Source organism: Oxyura jamaicensis, chromosome 2 (assembly GCF_011077185.1).
Source record: "Oxyura jamaicensis isolate SHBP4307 breed ruddy duck chromosome 2, BPBGC_Ojam_1.0, whole genome shotgun sequence".
NCBI lineage: Eukaryota > Metazoa > Chordata > Aves > Anseriformes > Anatidae > Oxyura > Oxyura jamaicensis.
The window spans coordinates 103,779,650-103,796,610 of NC_048894.1; the positions used below are offsets into that span (position 1 = coordinate 103,779,650).

The 16,961-nt window shown below is 36.3% G+C and overlaps 1 protein-coding gene and 1 long non-coding RNA gene across 3 annotated transcripts in view; one reads left to right on the top strand and one right to left on the bottom strand.

Moving 5' to 3' along the window:
- Window positions 1–16,961, bottom strand: part of CEP192 (centrosomal protein 192) — a 65,134-nt gene that overhangs the window by 31,154 nt on the left and 17,019 nt on the right. Inside the window, exons 14-26 of one of the 2 annotated variants that reach the window (XM_035317532.1) lie at window positions 16,367–16,494; window positions 14,904–15,936; window positions 14,653–14,779; window positions 13,049–13,220; window positions 11,172–12,069; window positions 9,037–9,185; window positions 6,961–7,191; window positions 5,654–5,779; window positions 4,617–4,760; window positions 4,365–4,428; window positions 3,583–3,722; window positions 3,356–3,448; window positions 1,915–2,030 (exon numbers count right to left, since the gene is read on the bottom strand). In XM_035317532.1, the coding sequence (XP_035173423.1) occupies window positions 1,915–2,030; window positions 3,356–3,448; window positions 3,583–3,722; window positions 4,365–4,428; window positions 4,617–4,760; window positions 5,654–5,779; window positions 6,961–7,191; window positions 9,037–9,185; window positions 11,172–12,069; window positions 13,049–13,220; window positions 14,653–14,779; window positions 14,904–15,936; window positions 16,367–16,494 (3,421 nt within the window). Of the gene's footprint in view, window positions 1–1,914; window positions 2,031–3,355; window positions 3,449–3,582; window positions 3,723–4,364; window positions 4,429–4,616; window positions 4,761–5,653; window positions 5,780–6,960; window positions 7,192–9,036; window positions 9,186–11,171; window positions 12,070–13,048; window positions 13,221–14,652; window positions 14,780–14,903; window positions 15,937–16,366; window positions 16,498–16,961 lie in introns of both variants that reach the window. The other variant, XM_035317531.1, reaches the window with a different exon arrangement.
- LOC118161852 lies at window positions 10,258–10,535 on the top strand. Its single transcript, XR_004748194.1, has 2 exons — window positions 10,258–10,379; window positions 10,460–10,535. It is a non-coding gene; the product is annotated as an uncharacterized LOC118161852 (long non-coding RNA).

The following is a 16,961-nucleotide window of genomic DNA, read 5'->3' on the forward strand; positions in this document are numbered from 1 at the left end:
ATGGCAGAGCTTTTAAGTATGACAGAACTTAAATCCTCCAAGCTACAGGCATGTGTGCTGCACGTACCTAATACTGTCTTTTGAAGTGTTTCATCTGGGCATGGCTTTGTCAAGAGACTACAACTAAAGAAAAAATTTTTTGCCCATGCTGCTTTCTGATTATTTTGACAGACTAACTTTGGAAAGAAACCATGAAGTCTGGCTGTCTCTCTTTACAGTACAGAAGTGGCTTTTGTAATGCTTGTAAAGCTTCAGTGAAGTTTCACAAGTGCAATATATCCAGGAGTTTCAAAATTCCATAGCATTTTAAACCACAAAAATCAAGGTTCTCTTGTCAGTTTGTTTCCTGGGACACTGTGCCTACGGATAGGGCTAGCTTTTCATGACAGAGCCTCTATGCAACAAGACACAAGTACAGTGCAGATGACTACTGCCTTCAGACAAAGCAGAGAAACAGATGAATGAGAGCATCAAGGGTGCAGATTTAAGTAATGAAATAGAAAGAAATGGGCTATTACTGGATAGGAAATCTGGACCAAACTATCAAACAAAGCTGGGAGGGAAAACTAAAAAAAAGAAAGCAGAACAAGGAAAGCCAAAATGCCACCTGAGTAAAGACAACAGAAAACCAGCAGAGAAATTAAACAAAAAGACTAAAGTATATAGGGAAATAAGATTGAAATTACCTAACCAATGATACAAGGAACAAGAAACAAACATTCAAAAAAGCAAAAGGAGGAAAAAAGCCATTAGAAAAAAAGGCAGAGGGCAGTAAGGATACCAGACTTACAAGGAACAGGCTGAAGTATTTGCTATAGCATAGACCCACTTAAAGCAAGGAATGAAGCTCAGGAACTTCTGTCAGGCTGTCATTGAATTCCTGTGATGCCTACTGACAGTTCTGTATCCCACCAGCAGGGAACAGGAATTCTCATTACTGCTTTAGATAGTTTATTAGTCATTTGGCAGCATTTGCAAGTGAGCTTAAAAGGTTCTAACCCTGCTGAGCACCTAGAGGCTGTAAAGCAAAGCAGTTATACACAAGACCACAGAAAAGCACAGATAAATCACTTTGCGTGCCTATCCATTAGGATCATACTGTCATTAGCACAGAACTCAGCTTTTAATTTAATGCACTCGGTATGCCCAATTAAGCTAGATAGTGAAGCTGAACATGTTTTGGACAGATTCTTTTGTCTGTTCTTGCTCCATTATAGCAGATGTTTTATTATAAACTATATTTACTAAATTATTATTATTTATATTATTTACTATACATATATAGATTATTTATACAAAACTAATATTTATTAAACTATTATGAAACTATATTTATTATAAACTATATACACTATTTATAAGTGGAAAATATGTGAATAATTACATTTGCAAATGGAACATATACATTAGTATTATACAAGATTTATGTCGTAACTTCTGTTCAGTTAAAGCAGCCAAAATTAACACTTTTGATGATCTCTGCTTCAGGTTTTCAGTTGTAGAACAGAAAAAGTATTTCCCTTGTCTCAACTAGATGAAGGAAAGGGAAGGTACTGAAGGGGCTGCAGAAGTTAAGTATTTTAAAACTTTGCTGTACTTCAGAAGCAAGTACCACAAAAGGTCTTGAGGGAATGACTGTTTTTTGTTTTGTTTTTAAAACAAAAAGTTTCAAGATAGCTGCTGATTTGTGACAGGCAAAATTGCCTACATGTTAGGATATGCACAGCAAATGAGGCAGGGAATCTATGGAACAAGTGATTCTTAGCAAAAATCTTGTCATGAATGGGGAACCAAGAAAATAACACAAGGCACAGTTCTCTCCGCAGTGTCCCCTGCTGGGGACACACGTTTGTTCCTGACCATAAGGTTGAAAATAACCATTTAAAATAGGCAGCATAAAATCAGTTATGTTACCTTTGTATAGATGTTACGGTTTTTGGAAAAAACATTACAGTCAGTTCTTGTTCTTCTTCAGGAAGAAGGAAGAGATCGCCAGGTTCAACAGCAAAGCAGCTGTCCTGATTTGATGTCTGAAGGTGAATGGGAGGACAAATGGGGAAGGTTAATTTAAGGGCAGTAAATACTTCTAGAACATGGGCTAAATGTTCTAATTGGGCTAAATTGGGCTAAATGTAGCCCAAGGGAATGGGCTAAAGTTGCGCCAGGGGAGTTTTAGGTTAGATGTTAGGAAGAGCTTCTTTACTGAAAGGGTTGTGAGGCATTGGAACAGGCTGCCCAGGGAGGTGGTGGAGTCACCATCCCTGGAAGTCTTCAAAAGACGTTTAGATGTAGAGCTTAGGGATATGGTTTAGTGGGGACTGTTAGTGTTAGGTTAGAGGTTGGACTCGATCTTGAGGTCTCTTCCAACCTAGAAATTCTGTGATTCTGTGATTCTGTAACATACAATGCAATCTGGCTGTCCCTCTGTCATACATGCAATTCAGATAACTTACATATACCTGACAGCTTCAGAACTTTTTCACATCATCTCACACAAACTAAGTTCTTCCAACAGTTGGACAGCATAAATATCTCTAGCAGAAGACATCAATTGCGTATACAACAGTAAAAGAGCCACAAGGAGATTTAAAGAATTGAGTAGTAACTACAACATGGCAGTGATACATAACTAGCTAAGTAACAGCGCTAGCCTCAACATATGGTACCAACTCTTAACATCACATTAACTTAAGTTTTGTGGCACTACTCATGCATCCTATCTCCATGGCCCCTGTTCAAAGAAATTTTGTGCTCACAGCCTTCTTTGTTTTATACATATACATTATGTATATAAACTGTAAAATAGGACCCAACTGCTCCTTTTTTTGACCTCAAAGTGCTAGTTTCAAATGTGTCATTACCCTTCAGTCTGGGACTATACACTCCAGGGATTTTCAGGCAAATTATAGTCAGGTGAAAACAACATATATACCTGAAAAGAACTCAGCTTCATACCTAATTTGGTAAGCTGTCCATAGAAAACTAATGCAGCTGTATTAAAAAAAAATAATAATAAAAGTTTACCAATGCTAATAATCCTATTTGTTCTAAAGGAACTTTGCTTCATAAGCTAATTAACATCAGCTGTGTAGTGCAAGATTCATTACTTTGACATGTGTTATAAGAAGTTTGTTTAAAAATCAATTCATTAAGATACATAAAGAGTATATTTGTTAAAATAAATATAACCAAAGCTGAGCAACAAAATTCTCATCTGTCTTTTCCAATCATACAAACTAATCTGTTTTCTCTTTATGTCAACTTGTAAACCAGTTAAGCTAGGATCTCAAGGCTTAACTATTTTTTCCAAATAAATGGCACAGAACACAATTTCAGGATGGAGAAGCCAGCCTACCTTAACTTTCAAATATACACCAATGTTTCCAGCATTTTTCAATGGCAGCTGCTGTTTGGCTGTTGAACCCACAGTAGTAGACAGATGTATTGTCTGGAAAAAAGAAAGTTGTATATGTATCTATGTGTACACACACATATATAAATATAAAATATAATGTATTATAAAAACATATTCCTAGAAGAAGCAAACTATTCTTAGAACATACTTTGTAAATACATGCAAACCTGTAAGTCCTTTGGAGCGTGTATCCTCGCTGTTCCAGCTCTTGCTCGGAGAGGAATACTTTTAATCACACTGCTAGGTCCCGGACTATCCAATTCCACATCAACTCTTGCCAAGAACTCATCTGCTGAACCCAAGGGATCTAGGAACAATTCCATTAATCACAAAACTCAAGAAAGCCTGCTAGCAGCAGAGGCTATTCCTATGGATGTGCTGATCAGTAGCTGAACTGAGACACCTCACCCTCAAATGGGAGGATATTGATGTAAGCTCTCCTTATCATCCTGACAACACACACACCTACAGGTAAAGTCTCACAGGATCTTATTTAAGATTTTTACCTTTCTGCCAAATATGGCTGAAATTTTCTAAAGGAAACCAAAAAACATACTAGCCAAACTAGCTGATATACTATTTCTTTGAGGAAGTCGGGGGAAAAAAAAGATTTTTTTCAAATTTCTCATCTATATTTCAGCATTTTCTTAAGCTATTATTTAATTCCCCCCAGCAAAAGAAGAGGGAATCTCACGCATCTTGAAGTAGATAATAACTTTATACAACCTGATACAGAAGTATAAGTACCCCTGTTAACATCTACAAGATTAAGACACAGAAGTATGCCTTCTCCTTCAGGTACTAAAGTGAAACATGATACCCAAAACATTAGAACACAAACAAAAGACTGTTTCATTTCAAATTTGCAGCCCGTTTCTACAGTTTTAACACGTGCATATATTAAAAGTCAAATTTGTTTTAGTTAAAAATGAAAATCAAATTACAATACCTGAACAAGAAATTTGTTTCTTAGGTGCATGGAAGAGAACCCAAACTGTTAAAGCTTCAGGATCCTGAAAAAGAAATTGGATGATTCCTCTCATGGAGTAGACAGAGATTCTAAAGAGAAATATAATGAAACTTATAATAATAAAACACTACTCAAATAGGTAAGCTCTGCAAAAATCATTACTGTGAATTCAGATGTTCAGAAGTCATTTCAGACAGTAACAGTGAGAATCAGTCAACTCAAACTACTTACTTGTCCATCATAACTTGCATGGATCACATGATTTAGAACCGATGGAGCTGATATCTGAGAAACTGTATCCATTTGGAGTGATTGCTCACTAGGAGGATTAACTGGTTCCTTGGAAAATGTGAAGCAACGCCAAGCTACTGCATTCTGTCCACAAAATAAAGAGTTTAATGTATTAAAACTCTTATTGTCACTAAGAATATTGACAGAGCTGAGAAATGTAAGGCCATTTCTAAACAGTAAAACTAGTCTGCAAAAATAATTAAAGATGAGCCTGTAGTTTCAGTTGATGTGCTACAGTCCAGGAAACATTCTAAAAATAGTCAGAAACCCTTCTGCAGTAAAAGGAGGCAACAGTTACTGGAAGGCTTCGAGGAGTTTGGCTATGCAAGGCCAAAACCGACCAGTCAGAGGCGATGATCCAACCTTAACGTAAGGCCAGTCCTTCCCCTGCTGTCCCCACATAAGGGAACAAGACAGCACAAAGAGCAGCCAGTCTAGCCACCAATGCAGAATCTACATTGCCAGAGATTCAAAGGGGAGAATGTTGTAGCCTGTAATGCAGGGCATTCCTGCCTAGTGGGAGAGTGCAGGCAGAGCCCCACTCTCGCTCCTGCAAAGGAATACAGAACTCGTTCAACTTGCTGTGAAACAAGGCTGCTTGTTTCAGTCATCAGCTGTTTGAACAGCACGTTCCACTTGAATAGTTTCTACATCTTCTCTAAAAAAACATTTAGGCAACACAATTCTTTTGCTATCTGATGTACTACTGACTCAGGCAACATAGGGACAGTGCTGATTTACTGAAGGAGAGGAAAAAAAAAGTTTGACTTTTCCAGAAGCATTTTTGCTGGTGCTGTTACAGCTCAATCAAATTACCACCCAGCAAAAATTATTTCCTTACTAACTTTAGACTTCTTGGAATTTTTACATGGAGTGTCAAGGGCATTTCTTATTGACATATACACCAAAAAGGGTTTTATTAAAATTCAGTATCGCAAGAACTTAATTTTCACATACAACACGCTTACTGTACTTACTGCATTAATAATCAGTCTAATTGGCACAAAAGCGTGGGTTTTGTTGGTAAGTTTTAGAGGAAGAGCCTTCCAACTGCCATAAGTCAAGTCACCAAAATCCAGATAATCTTGTTTTCCTGTTTCCACCTGGTTTTAAGGCAAAGCAGAAATTATAAGGAAGGAAGAGCACCAAAATGCACCAGCATACAAAAGCAGCAGGACACTACATTATGTTAACTGTAACATTTTAGCTAGTTAAACTTCAGGAAAATAACTAAAGGGGTTAATTTTGTTTGTATAGCAATACTTTGTATTGTGATCTGCAGCAAAATACAGCTTTTATTTGGTACGTTTTACCATCTCAATAAGATGACAAGATATGTAGAGGTATAGTATGGTTTACTTTTAATTTAAAAATGAAGCAAGTTTGAATGAAGAACATGGACAATGATGGATTTTGTCAAGCTACTTATGAAAGTCACATTAAAAGTTAAATTCAAATTTACAGAAGTATGAAAATACTGTATCTATTCATATATATTAAACCAGAATATTATTAAAACTTCTTTAAAACTTGCTTATGCCAAGTAGGTTAACAGTTCAGTGCAAGATGAAAAAAAATGCTAGCTGTGATTAATATACTGACAATTTGACTTTTGTCAGCAAGGTCACAGACAACCACATAATTTGCTGAGACACCTCCAAAAGTAGCATCATGCACACTTCTGCCTGACCAGACTCTTAAATGTACAACTGCATAAATCCAAATTTAATTATTGGAGTTAGTATACTACCTCCCATCTAGCTGTTTTTTATGGCAAGACAGAAGATAAAGCATTCCATATACCTATTTACTTTTAATTATGAACTATTCTGAAAGAAAAGATTCTCTGCAGCCATAAACCCAAAAGAACAACTAAGCACGAAAAAAACCACTTCGTGTAATTAAAAAATGAAAAAATTAAACAATTGGAATGGTTTTCGCTATGTTTTAATGCTAAATGATGTCCAGCAGAGTAGGTAATGTATACTGAAAAAAGCATTAGACGTTAAAGACCTCATCCGTTCTTTTAATAATGTACTAGTACTACTGTTTTATTATTTTCAAACAGTTGTATAAATTCTTCATGTTCAGCTAGGTGCTCTTCCATAAATAAAACCTCCTAAGTAGTTATAAGTTTCTAAAATATACTCTTTTATATTCCCTGCCCGTCCCTAACGTAAGAAATTCTAGGTTCCTTTGCGGAACAACTTCACATTTGTATTCTTTGTCAGAGCCATTAAACTATTCATAAAATTCCAGTTAAAAACCACAACTGGCTACTTACTTCTAAATGAGGATTTTCAGCAACTGCTGTCAGAACTACCCTACTTGCCAAAGCTTCTGCCTGAACGATTGTCTCAGCATCTGCAGAAACTGGCCATGATGAAACACTGAGAATACACTGAAAGATCCCCGAATGACAAGGTAGGAAAAGTATTTTCAGGTCATCAGTAGAATGGGGTCCTGTGATTGTTTTGTTCTTGAACACAAGACATTGATATTTCGCAGGATCCACCTGAAAAACAAAATCTATGTCAATTTCAACAAGCCTTTTGCTGGAGAACAGCTTCTTTTAAAATACCATATTTATCTGGCTCCAATGCTCAGCACAAAACATCTTGCATGCATTTTTGTTCAACATGAATTATTGCATCATCATAATTACGTCCCACTTCCATCTCACCCAGCTGTAGGCATTTGTTTTAAAAGTTAAATAAATCAGCCTGAAACTTGCTGGGGTTTCTTTCCAGCATCTACTGGAAGATTAGGATTGGGATTATAGTATTTATTATAATTGAGAAAGAATTTATAAGTAGTCCTGATTTTGAAAAAAACATCAGCAAAATAGCTAATAGAAACCAATTTTACTTGGTGCTTTTGGCCAAAGATGGGAGGAAGAAACGTGAGGGAAGATTAAGGGAAAGGTTGATAAAATGGAGATCAGTAGCAATCCTAGTAAAAATGTCTTAAAGTTTCTGTTGAACATATTCATATATAATTTGCAAGCAGAAGTGACCATCTGCAAGTCATACTCTGTGCAACTTAGAGGTAACCTGACTGAAAAAAAGAATTTTCATTACATTGTGCAGCAAATGAATTGAATGCTTATATTTCTTCATGTAAGTGACTGAGATGTGACTGTCCATTGTAATTTCATGAAAAAAATCACCACCTAGTACAAGAGAGTCTGAGGTCTGAACAGTTAGTTGCCTAAGAGCCTCATGGTACTGAGCAACTATGAAAATGTAAGAAAATAAATCAAACTTCCATGTACATATACATCTATACATGCACAAAAAGAGACTTGTGGATTAGTGATTTTGTTTGTTTTTGGTTTTTAGGAGGAAATGATAACAAAACCAGAAGTCATTCTTCTGGAAAAATATGCTACACCTGCTAGAAAATAAACACACCAAGAAATGACACATTATGGATCTGTAAGTACACTATGCTTATACATTACAGCTTTTGACTCCCACAAAATGAATTATTGTCTGGTATCTCTTAGTAAAAAGGACCAGTAAATAAAAACAGCAAGAAGCAGCTTCAAAAAAAAAAAAAAGTCAAAAAAGCTGTACTGCATAGAACCTACAACTGAACTGAACTTTGGATGTCCCTACACAATTTCAAAAGATTAGCAAGACAGAGAACAGTCCGCTGAGAGCTATGGGAAGAAGTAAGACCTAGCTCCTAAGTTCCCATGTGTCCAGTTGTCAGAAGCTCAAAGCATACTATGCTTGTCCTGTTGCCATATTCTTCTCTGCAAAGAGCATTCATCAGTGGAGGAAACAGTACTAGTAGACTTTTAAGCTAAGTCACTCACATGCTCTTGAGATCTCTTCTGTCTGAAATTATTACTGTGCCAACAGAAGTAGATGAAAAAGTCCAAGATGTCCAATCTATGGCCTACAAGATACATAAAACCCACAGCCATCTAGCTTGAAGCCTGCTCCAAATCTTCCTCATTCTGTCACAGGAGATACATAGATTTTGAGAAAAATGGGAGCAAACTCCAAAAATTGTATTAGAAAGCATATCCAGAGGATAGTTGTTGCATTTCTAGGGATAACTTCTTTTCCACACAAAGATGGGAATGAATAAGTAGTAAGCTGTAACCTACCACAATTCACATGTGCAAAACAATTTTAAAAGTCAACCCCATGATGTTGTATATACCCCTGCTATTCCTACTCACTAGGATAAATCAGGTGGCCTGCCTGAAAGAGGCTACCATTGCTTTCGTCTACCTTAACTATAAAACAGAAGGAACTTAAAATTCTCTAGAGGGCTCTAATTTTACAGTATGACATCTCATAAGGTTACAGTATTATGCTTATAACTTAATTTAAAAAACTCTTACCTTTTCCCCATTTACTGAAATACTGAGTATTCCAATGCTGACCTGCAGCCACCGTTCAGTTGGATTAAAGATGCTAAGAGCAGTCTGTGAGGCAATTCCCACACAACAGGCATTAGGGAACTTCAGCTCTTCTGGTACTTTTACATGTCCTTCGGAAGAAAGCATGCCACTGTTAGGTCCAAGTTTCCACAAGCAAATCAGCACTCAGGCTGTCACCACATCAAGTTTGTAAATCCACGTGCCAAATGCTTCCTTGTATCAAGGAAACATTCGACTCCTACAGTTTACATAAGAATGTTTTTCACCAGCTTGACACCTAGGATTTTAATTATTTCTTTTGTGCATGTTACTTGGAATTCAAGTATCACACACAAAAATACTTATGGAATTAGGACATCCCATGCAGTCACTAACCCACAAAGTGTGTGTACACACACACACCTTATATAAAACACTCAGTTTTCACAGCTTAATCAGTGGTAGCCCAAATGACCAAAATACAAGCATCTATATTGCAACTTCTCTAGGACATTTAATGTGACCAAAAAGGGCTTTTTTTTCCTCTACTAGACTAGAACGGCTACCTAAAAAGCTGTTCAGGCAACCTTTTGTTACAGAAAACACTGAGTATTCTTAGAATAGATTTTTGCTGTGGAAATGCTGCCATCAAAAGTTACCTCCAAATCAACAAGAAATCCTAATTCAAGTATTTTATTTCCAGGAGGTCCTTACTTCTACAATATTCAAAATAACTCTTTCAGACGAAAAGCAACATTATAATGACAACAAAATGAGCTAAGAGTTCTGTGGCATGCCAAAGATCAATTATCCACAAACCCACTAATGGATATTCATGTCAAATGAAAAAATTGACGTCTCAGTTAGGAAGACACATGTACAACTTTACCTGGAGTAAAATTTTAGTTACTTCACAGAATGACAGAATAGTCTAGGTTGGAAGAGACCTCCAAGATCACCGAGTCCAACCTCCGACCTAACACTAACAAATCTTCCACTAAACCATATCCCTAAGCTCTACATCTAAACATCTTTTAAAGACCTCCAGGGATGGTGACTCAACCACTTCCCTGGGCAGCCTATTCCAGTGACTAAAACTACTTGAACAGTAGGTTTTATTTCTAAGGCCATAAACTATTATTAATCCTCCAAAACAGAAAATTCAAACACAAACATGAGGGTGAAAATACGTACTAGGACTAGCATCTTTGGAATATAACTTCAAGTTCAAAAAGTCAAATTTGCCAAAAAATCAAGTCTACACTGCACAGATATTCAGAGAAGTTCAAAAGCAAGTACAATAAGCCAGCAATTAAGATGTTCAAGTTTTACTATTCAAAACTGTTCAAGTTTTACTATTTTAAAATCCATTAACAAGATCAAATACTTATTGATTAATAAATAGAAAATCACCTATAGACTATTACAAATGCAAACCTTCAACCCCACTAGCTTGTCATTTCATCTCAAAGAATTAACTAGAAAAAAAATCAGATCAGATCAGATCAAGAAAAATCTCTGAAGTGAAATACTTTACATTGCTTTGATTTAGAGGTAAGTCAAGATACAGAGAAACAGCAGAAAGTACAGAAGGTGCTTGGAAGCTTTTCTTTCCCTTTTCATAACTAGAAAAAAGCTTAAGCCCTCCATTTTCCTCCTGGGATTTTTCAGCTTTGCTGGCTGTTAATACAAAGTTGAGTTACAAAAAGAAATGCCTTCTACTTTGCAGCTGAAACACAACTGAATTTCCAGAGCATGAGTTGTCATGCTTAATATGAACGGCAACTAGGATTTCTCTTCCTTATGAGATTGAAGACAGTGCTAGATCCTTTAAACAAAGGTTAAAAAGATTGAATGTTGAAATCTAGCCTCTTTTGACTATGGAAAATACATTTTAAGACCCTTAGGAGGACTATAAAAATCAATATTGAATTTAGAAAACATGATTAAATAAGAAAAACTAGCAATACGATTTTTAAAAATATCAAAGGTGCATAAACAATAGTTGTGGTTACACAGCATAGTGCCACCTTAATTTTCTTTGCTAGTCTTCGCATAATAATTTTAGCCGTTCTTGTCCAAAGCTATGTTTTCGGCATACTTTTTAAAAGCCTTACCAAGACCAGGTGACATCGAAAAGTCCCACTCTTTTCTACTAGTTCCAAGAGGTTGTCCAGCAAATGATTTTAAGTTTAAGATATTCTTGTTCCAGGAAGCAACATGTGGATTACAAAGCGAAGCTGCACCCAAAGAGCCAGGACCAAGATTTGAACCCAAAGGAATTCCTACTGGAACTGGATTCTCTACATGTCCTGCTGGGATAGTAGAGCAAGGAAGCCCTGCTGGAAGACCAAAACCTGCAGAGCTGCAGCCATGGAACTGGGACAGAACTGTACTTCCAGTAGATGGCATATTTCCCAGATGCTGTTGGACAAATGGAGTCGTTACAAGAGAACGTCCTGTAAGCAACGTGGGAACAGAAGAAATTGTTTGGCTTTCAGAGGTAGTGACATGGGGTTTAAAGCTTGAAATAGGAATATACTGTTCACCAGATGAGTTTTGATTTAATGGAATATAAGTTCTTAAGCCAGGAAACATAGGTAATACATTTACGGATGGTAAACCTTGTCTCTGGGCTTTGCTTGTATGATCCTGCCACGCTTCTGCATCAACATTAACAGAAAGTGGCTCAAAGCTGCAAAAATTACTTGACAAAGCTGATTTAACAGGGTCTAACTCTTTATGATTTGCTGCTACATTTGAAGGAATAGATGCAAGAGGCTTTTCATTCTTTGGTAAACCTTCCTTCGGCAGTTCTTGGCCCTGTACTTCATCTTCAACTTTTCTTTTAATAGCTGTAAGATCATTTTCTTTTGATTTCTCATCAACACTACACAGCACTCCTTTTCGGTTTCTTTGGCACAAGTAGTCTTCTACATTTTCATTGGCATGTTCATGTGAAGGTGTTGGGCTGCCTCTAATTATTGTTGTACTCAGTTCACTTGCATTTTCACTCTAGTAAACAAATAAAATATACAATATTATTAGAAATATTATAAATTCTAGAAAAGTAAATGGGGTTAATGAGACAGACACTAATACCGGTATTGTATCCAATCAACATAAGCAATCAAGTTTGTCAAGTCCTGTCTGCCGTTTTGTTTTTACAACATCTGTGGCTCTTCACTTGAAAAAGTTTCCACTGGGATGGATGCTATCAGAGAGGTTTTCGGCTTTTGTTTGTTTTTAAATTCCATCCACATTTACACACATTTTGGAGCAGGGGAGGCATAACAAAGATTCCAGATTTGAAGGAACCAACTGACTGAGATAAAAGAATACTAATCATCTTAATCAGCATAAGACCACAAGTCTGAACTATCATTCTTAGAGTACACTCTTTGCTAAAGCAGTAAGAACTGTCAGAACGATTGTCAGAGACAAACAAATGGTGGTTTTGGTCCTGAAATCATTTAGGAAAAATTAAGTTAGAATAGGAATTTATAAATATTTCTCAGGGGGTGTGGTAAGAAAAGTATTCTTCCCAACAGCTGAAGCTGAGCAGAAAGGGAGCTTCAGGGGTGACAACAGCAGATATAGGTGCTGCAATCAGCTACTGGAATGCTACACTGTGTTCCAAAAACAGAATGACTCGACAAGCAATAGAGAAAAATGAAAGGAGAAAACCCACAAACTTTTTTCTTAAGTTAGTAGTTCTTTGAATGTTTGATTTTGTTTACTTGCACTAGGGATTGTGATTAATCAAAATCTAGTTCAGAATTTAAATTTCTGAAAACTCAGTGGGTGAGAGAAGAGGGAGAAGCAGAATACCTTTTGCCCATGCACAGTACATACTAAGCTGTTCTAGAATCCTTAAGGCTTTTCTAATGAACTGTTAAAAATTATTTTCACTATTTAAGAGTTCGTTTTGGGAGGTGGATGTTTTTTTTAAGAAAGGGAATTAATGCATAATTACAGATCAAGATTTTCTTACCCAGTGTGCCTGTGGATCACGCATTACAGCTGTGTTCTTAAGTGTACTGTCAGATGCGGAGACATATGTTAATCTGCTCATGCTTGGGCTTGAATAAACTGACTGAGGTAGTGTACTATCCTTGCATGGAGATTTTGGATAATGCGATGTGCAAGTATAATCAGCTTCAGACCTGAAAAACAAATTAAGAGTACATTGGTATTAGAATACATTTCTAATGATACACCCAAGGAAATGAATGCTACGTAATAGGGCTATACTATTTCAAAATCAATCTACTTCATCATTCTGCTTACTACAGTCAATAGAAATGAAAAATCAGCAATCAAATAACCTTTACAAGTTCTGACCTTGATGTAAATGAAACTTTCACTAAACCTAAGTTCATAAAGCAAAGCATCAGAGTTCCACAGCTGCGCTCAGATGCTTAGGTCATAGAAAAAACACAGTAAGTTATTAAAAGAAGTAAGTATGCTTATACCCAATTAGATTGAAAAACGCCAAATGAAATCATTCAACATCCCAGACATCACATATCAGTATTTCCTGTTCCCTGCTTTCTCTTCATTTCACACACATGAAAATATAGGCGCTCTTGTTCGACAAAGTGTGTCGAGTGCCATGAAAACAATTGAAGTCGTTGGCGATTTTAACCAGAAAAAAAAACATGCTTGTATAAATACACATACTTCTGCACATTCTGATTTTTGAAAAATGCCAAACAGCATGTAGTTCTAAGGTCATGTACCACATGCTAACTGTAGTTAAATAGCAAGCAGTGAACTTGAGAAGTTAAGGCAAACAATTCAATACCTCTTCTTTTCAGGACAGCATACATAGCCACTGGCTACTGGTCGTAGTACATGTTTAAGACTACATGACAGGCTTAGTTGTAACCTTATAATTTATATAGCACTTCTTATTACTGAAGACAATTTAAATAATGTTACCCTTTCAGTTGCTAAGAAATCCTGAAATCTTTGACACAAGATGCAGCTTCAAAATATGAAGTGTTCAAAAGCAATACAAATATTTCAGCCCACCCTCTCTCACAAGCAGCAATCTGAATCTGAGAATGAAAGTGACTGAAATACCAGTAATTTATAAAAAGTAAAAACACCCACATCATCATTGGTCTATATGATTCTAGTTATATGATAGCAAGGCTTGACATTGTAATCACCAACCAAATAGCTTTATTTGTAGGAGATGAATTGCACTAGAACAACAGTTAAAGTAAATAGGGTATTTTATACCCAATTTTTTGTGATGATGGAGTTATCTAAAGAGTCTGACTAGCTAACATGCTGGGTATTTTGTATTCTTGCTTTACTGGACAATCCTGAGCAGAAACAGCCACATTCCTGTCCATCATCCCTCTCATCATGCCAGCGAGAAAAACAAAAAGTTAACAATTGCTTAAGATTGCTCCCCCATACACACATTAAAAGCAAAAAGAAAGGTTAGGTCTAAGAATGAAGTCAGTTTAATAGAGATCTATAAACATAAACTGAGGTCAAGGACAATACTACAACTAAAACTTGATCACTCAAAAATCCTCATGAAGCACTAGTAATTCTTATAACCTGCTCCAAGACATTTACCCTGAAAATGCTGTTCCAGAAGCATCACTAGGAGAAGAGTGTATTAAAGGTGAAGTTGAAGGTCTGAAGCTATACTGCTCATCCTCTAAAGGCTGCAAGTCACATTCAGGAAGAATGGGTTGATGTTCTGGTAAATAAGCAGAATTTAATAACAATATTTAGGCACAGGAAATAAGTCTGTTTTCAGGAAAAGCCTTTTCCTATATAATTGGTTATATTTGCCTTTTGAATTGCTCTTCAGATTCACTTACCATTACTATTTTGGGAAGTCAGGGAGAGCTTCTCAAAAGTTACATGTTTCACATTCCCGCTGCAAGCAGTACTGGCCTCTTTGTTTCTCTTCTCTATTTTTGGACTTTGCTTCTTGTCATCCGTGTTCAATTTCTGCACAGGCTTTGCTTTTGTAGGACTTACTAAGACATATTTACCAGATTGTTTGGCAGGTTTTAAGTTGCTGAGTGGCACAGTGTTTCCTGTACTTCTCTCCAAATCATTGAACGGTTCAGGAACAGCATTTGTTGCTTGATCTGTTTCTGCATCTTCCCTGGCACAACATCTGCTAGTAAAATTGTCAGTCTGGTGAGCAAACAGACTTCTCTGTGACATTTCTATTTTTGCTGACAAAGGAGTTCCACATGTCTGTGCATCATTTCTTGTAGGTGAGTGAGTACCAAGCATATCTGATGTAAGGTCAGCACTTAAAGACTGTGAATGTTTACTATTTAATAAGTCTGTCAACTTTTCTGAACATTTTACACTATTTGTAGTCCTGTCTTCATGCTTGGAAATATCAGATGGATTACAGATATTCTGAGTTTCATTTTCTGCATGCAAATAATCCAGAAATCGCTTATCTATTTGCTGCTGCTCATTATGATCATTTAACAAGTCTTCTAGAAGAGCATCCTTATTTCTAACTTTACTCAGTAAAGAACCATCAGTCATAAAGTTCTGAACAGATGCGTCATGTTTCACAATACTCTCATATTCACTTCCATGTCCAAGCTCATCTGTTTTTCTAAGGTATTTTTCCATATCAAATGCACTGTTTTCCACATTGTTAGATAATGTGTGATTAGCAGAGAGTTCCATCTCTTTAATAATTCCAGGGAGGAAACATGTTTTTTTATTTTTAGTTGAGAGTGCCATCATCATAGCAGCTAGCTGGGTAGGATCAGCACTGCAGGAAGCATTCGCGATAGCAGATGCAATTGTGCTAATACTCAGGACAGAATCAGAATGATTACATAAGCCACCTTCAAACTTGTCCTCATAAATTGCATCCTACAACAAAGGAAATTGGGTTAAACACCAAATTAAGAAACTTATTTTTAAGTGATTTGGCGTTGCATAGTACATTCACATTTGTTGTTACTACATTTCTAATATACTGTCAAGAAGAAACACTACAACAAGAAAATTACTCATTTTATAAACACAACGTGGAACTGCTTGGTCTGTCAACCCAGATGAGGAAGGGAGAAAAGGGAAAATGAGATGACAATAGTAACACCTCACTCTCTAAAGGATCATGGCATTCTAGCAAAGTTAGCCTAACAAACAGAGGCACCTGCTAGGATTTCAAATGATTGATATAAAAGGAAAAAGTTGATATGAAAGCTTAAATTAATTATTATTTATTTGAATAAGGCTAAGTGTTAAGTGACTTTTGTTCAAGTTTGTACTTGCATTAATAGAAAATATAAAGAAATACCTTTGGGTTACTTTGGGTAGCTGCTTCTGTATTAATGCTTGTTTGTGTTCCAGCTGCAGTGTCCATCCTATGCCATGCGCCTTCACAGCTGGTAGAATTTCCATGTTCTTTTGTTTCTGTTTCCACGTCTTCTAAGAAAGAAATAAAAAGATAGATAATTAATTATAACTATATTCTCTGAACATCAGCATTCATTGGATACACATGCTCGTGTAGTGCTCTGTAGGAAAAAACTGCCATAATGGCACAAATACAAATACTGCAAGCATCAAATGTTGTCTGTGCCATACTCAAAGTCTACATTCAGTTCACAAAATTAGCTGACATTATTAATACCACGCTCATACTCTTCATCTTCAGGTAGTTTATCACATTAGCACAAACTAAACAAATCTTCTCATAAAATTGTATTTGCAATGTAACATGAACACAAACCCAACTCCAGTAGAAAACTAGAAAAGTTTTATCTGAGTAGAGCCATTTTGCATACACTAGAGGGTTTGACAGAGGTAGATAGCAATGAACTTGAAGGAGGACATGTTTCTGAAACTGTAAAAACTCTTAAGAATCTTCTTGATTACCAGACCAAACCCAA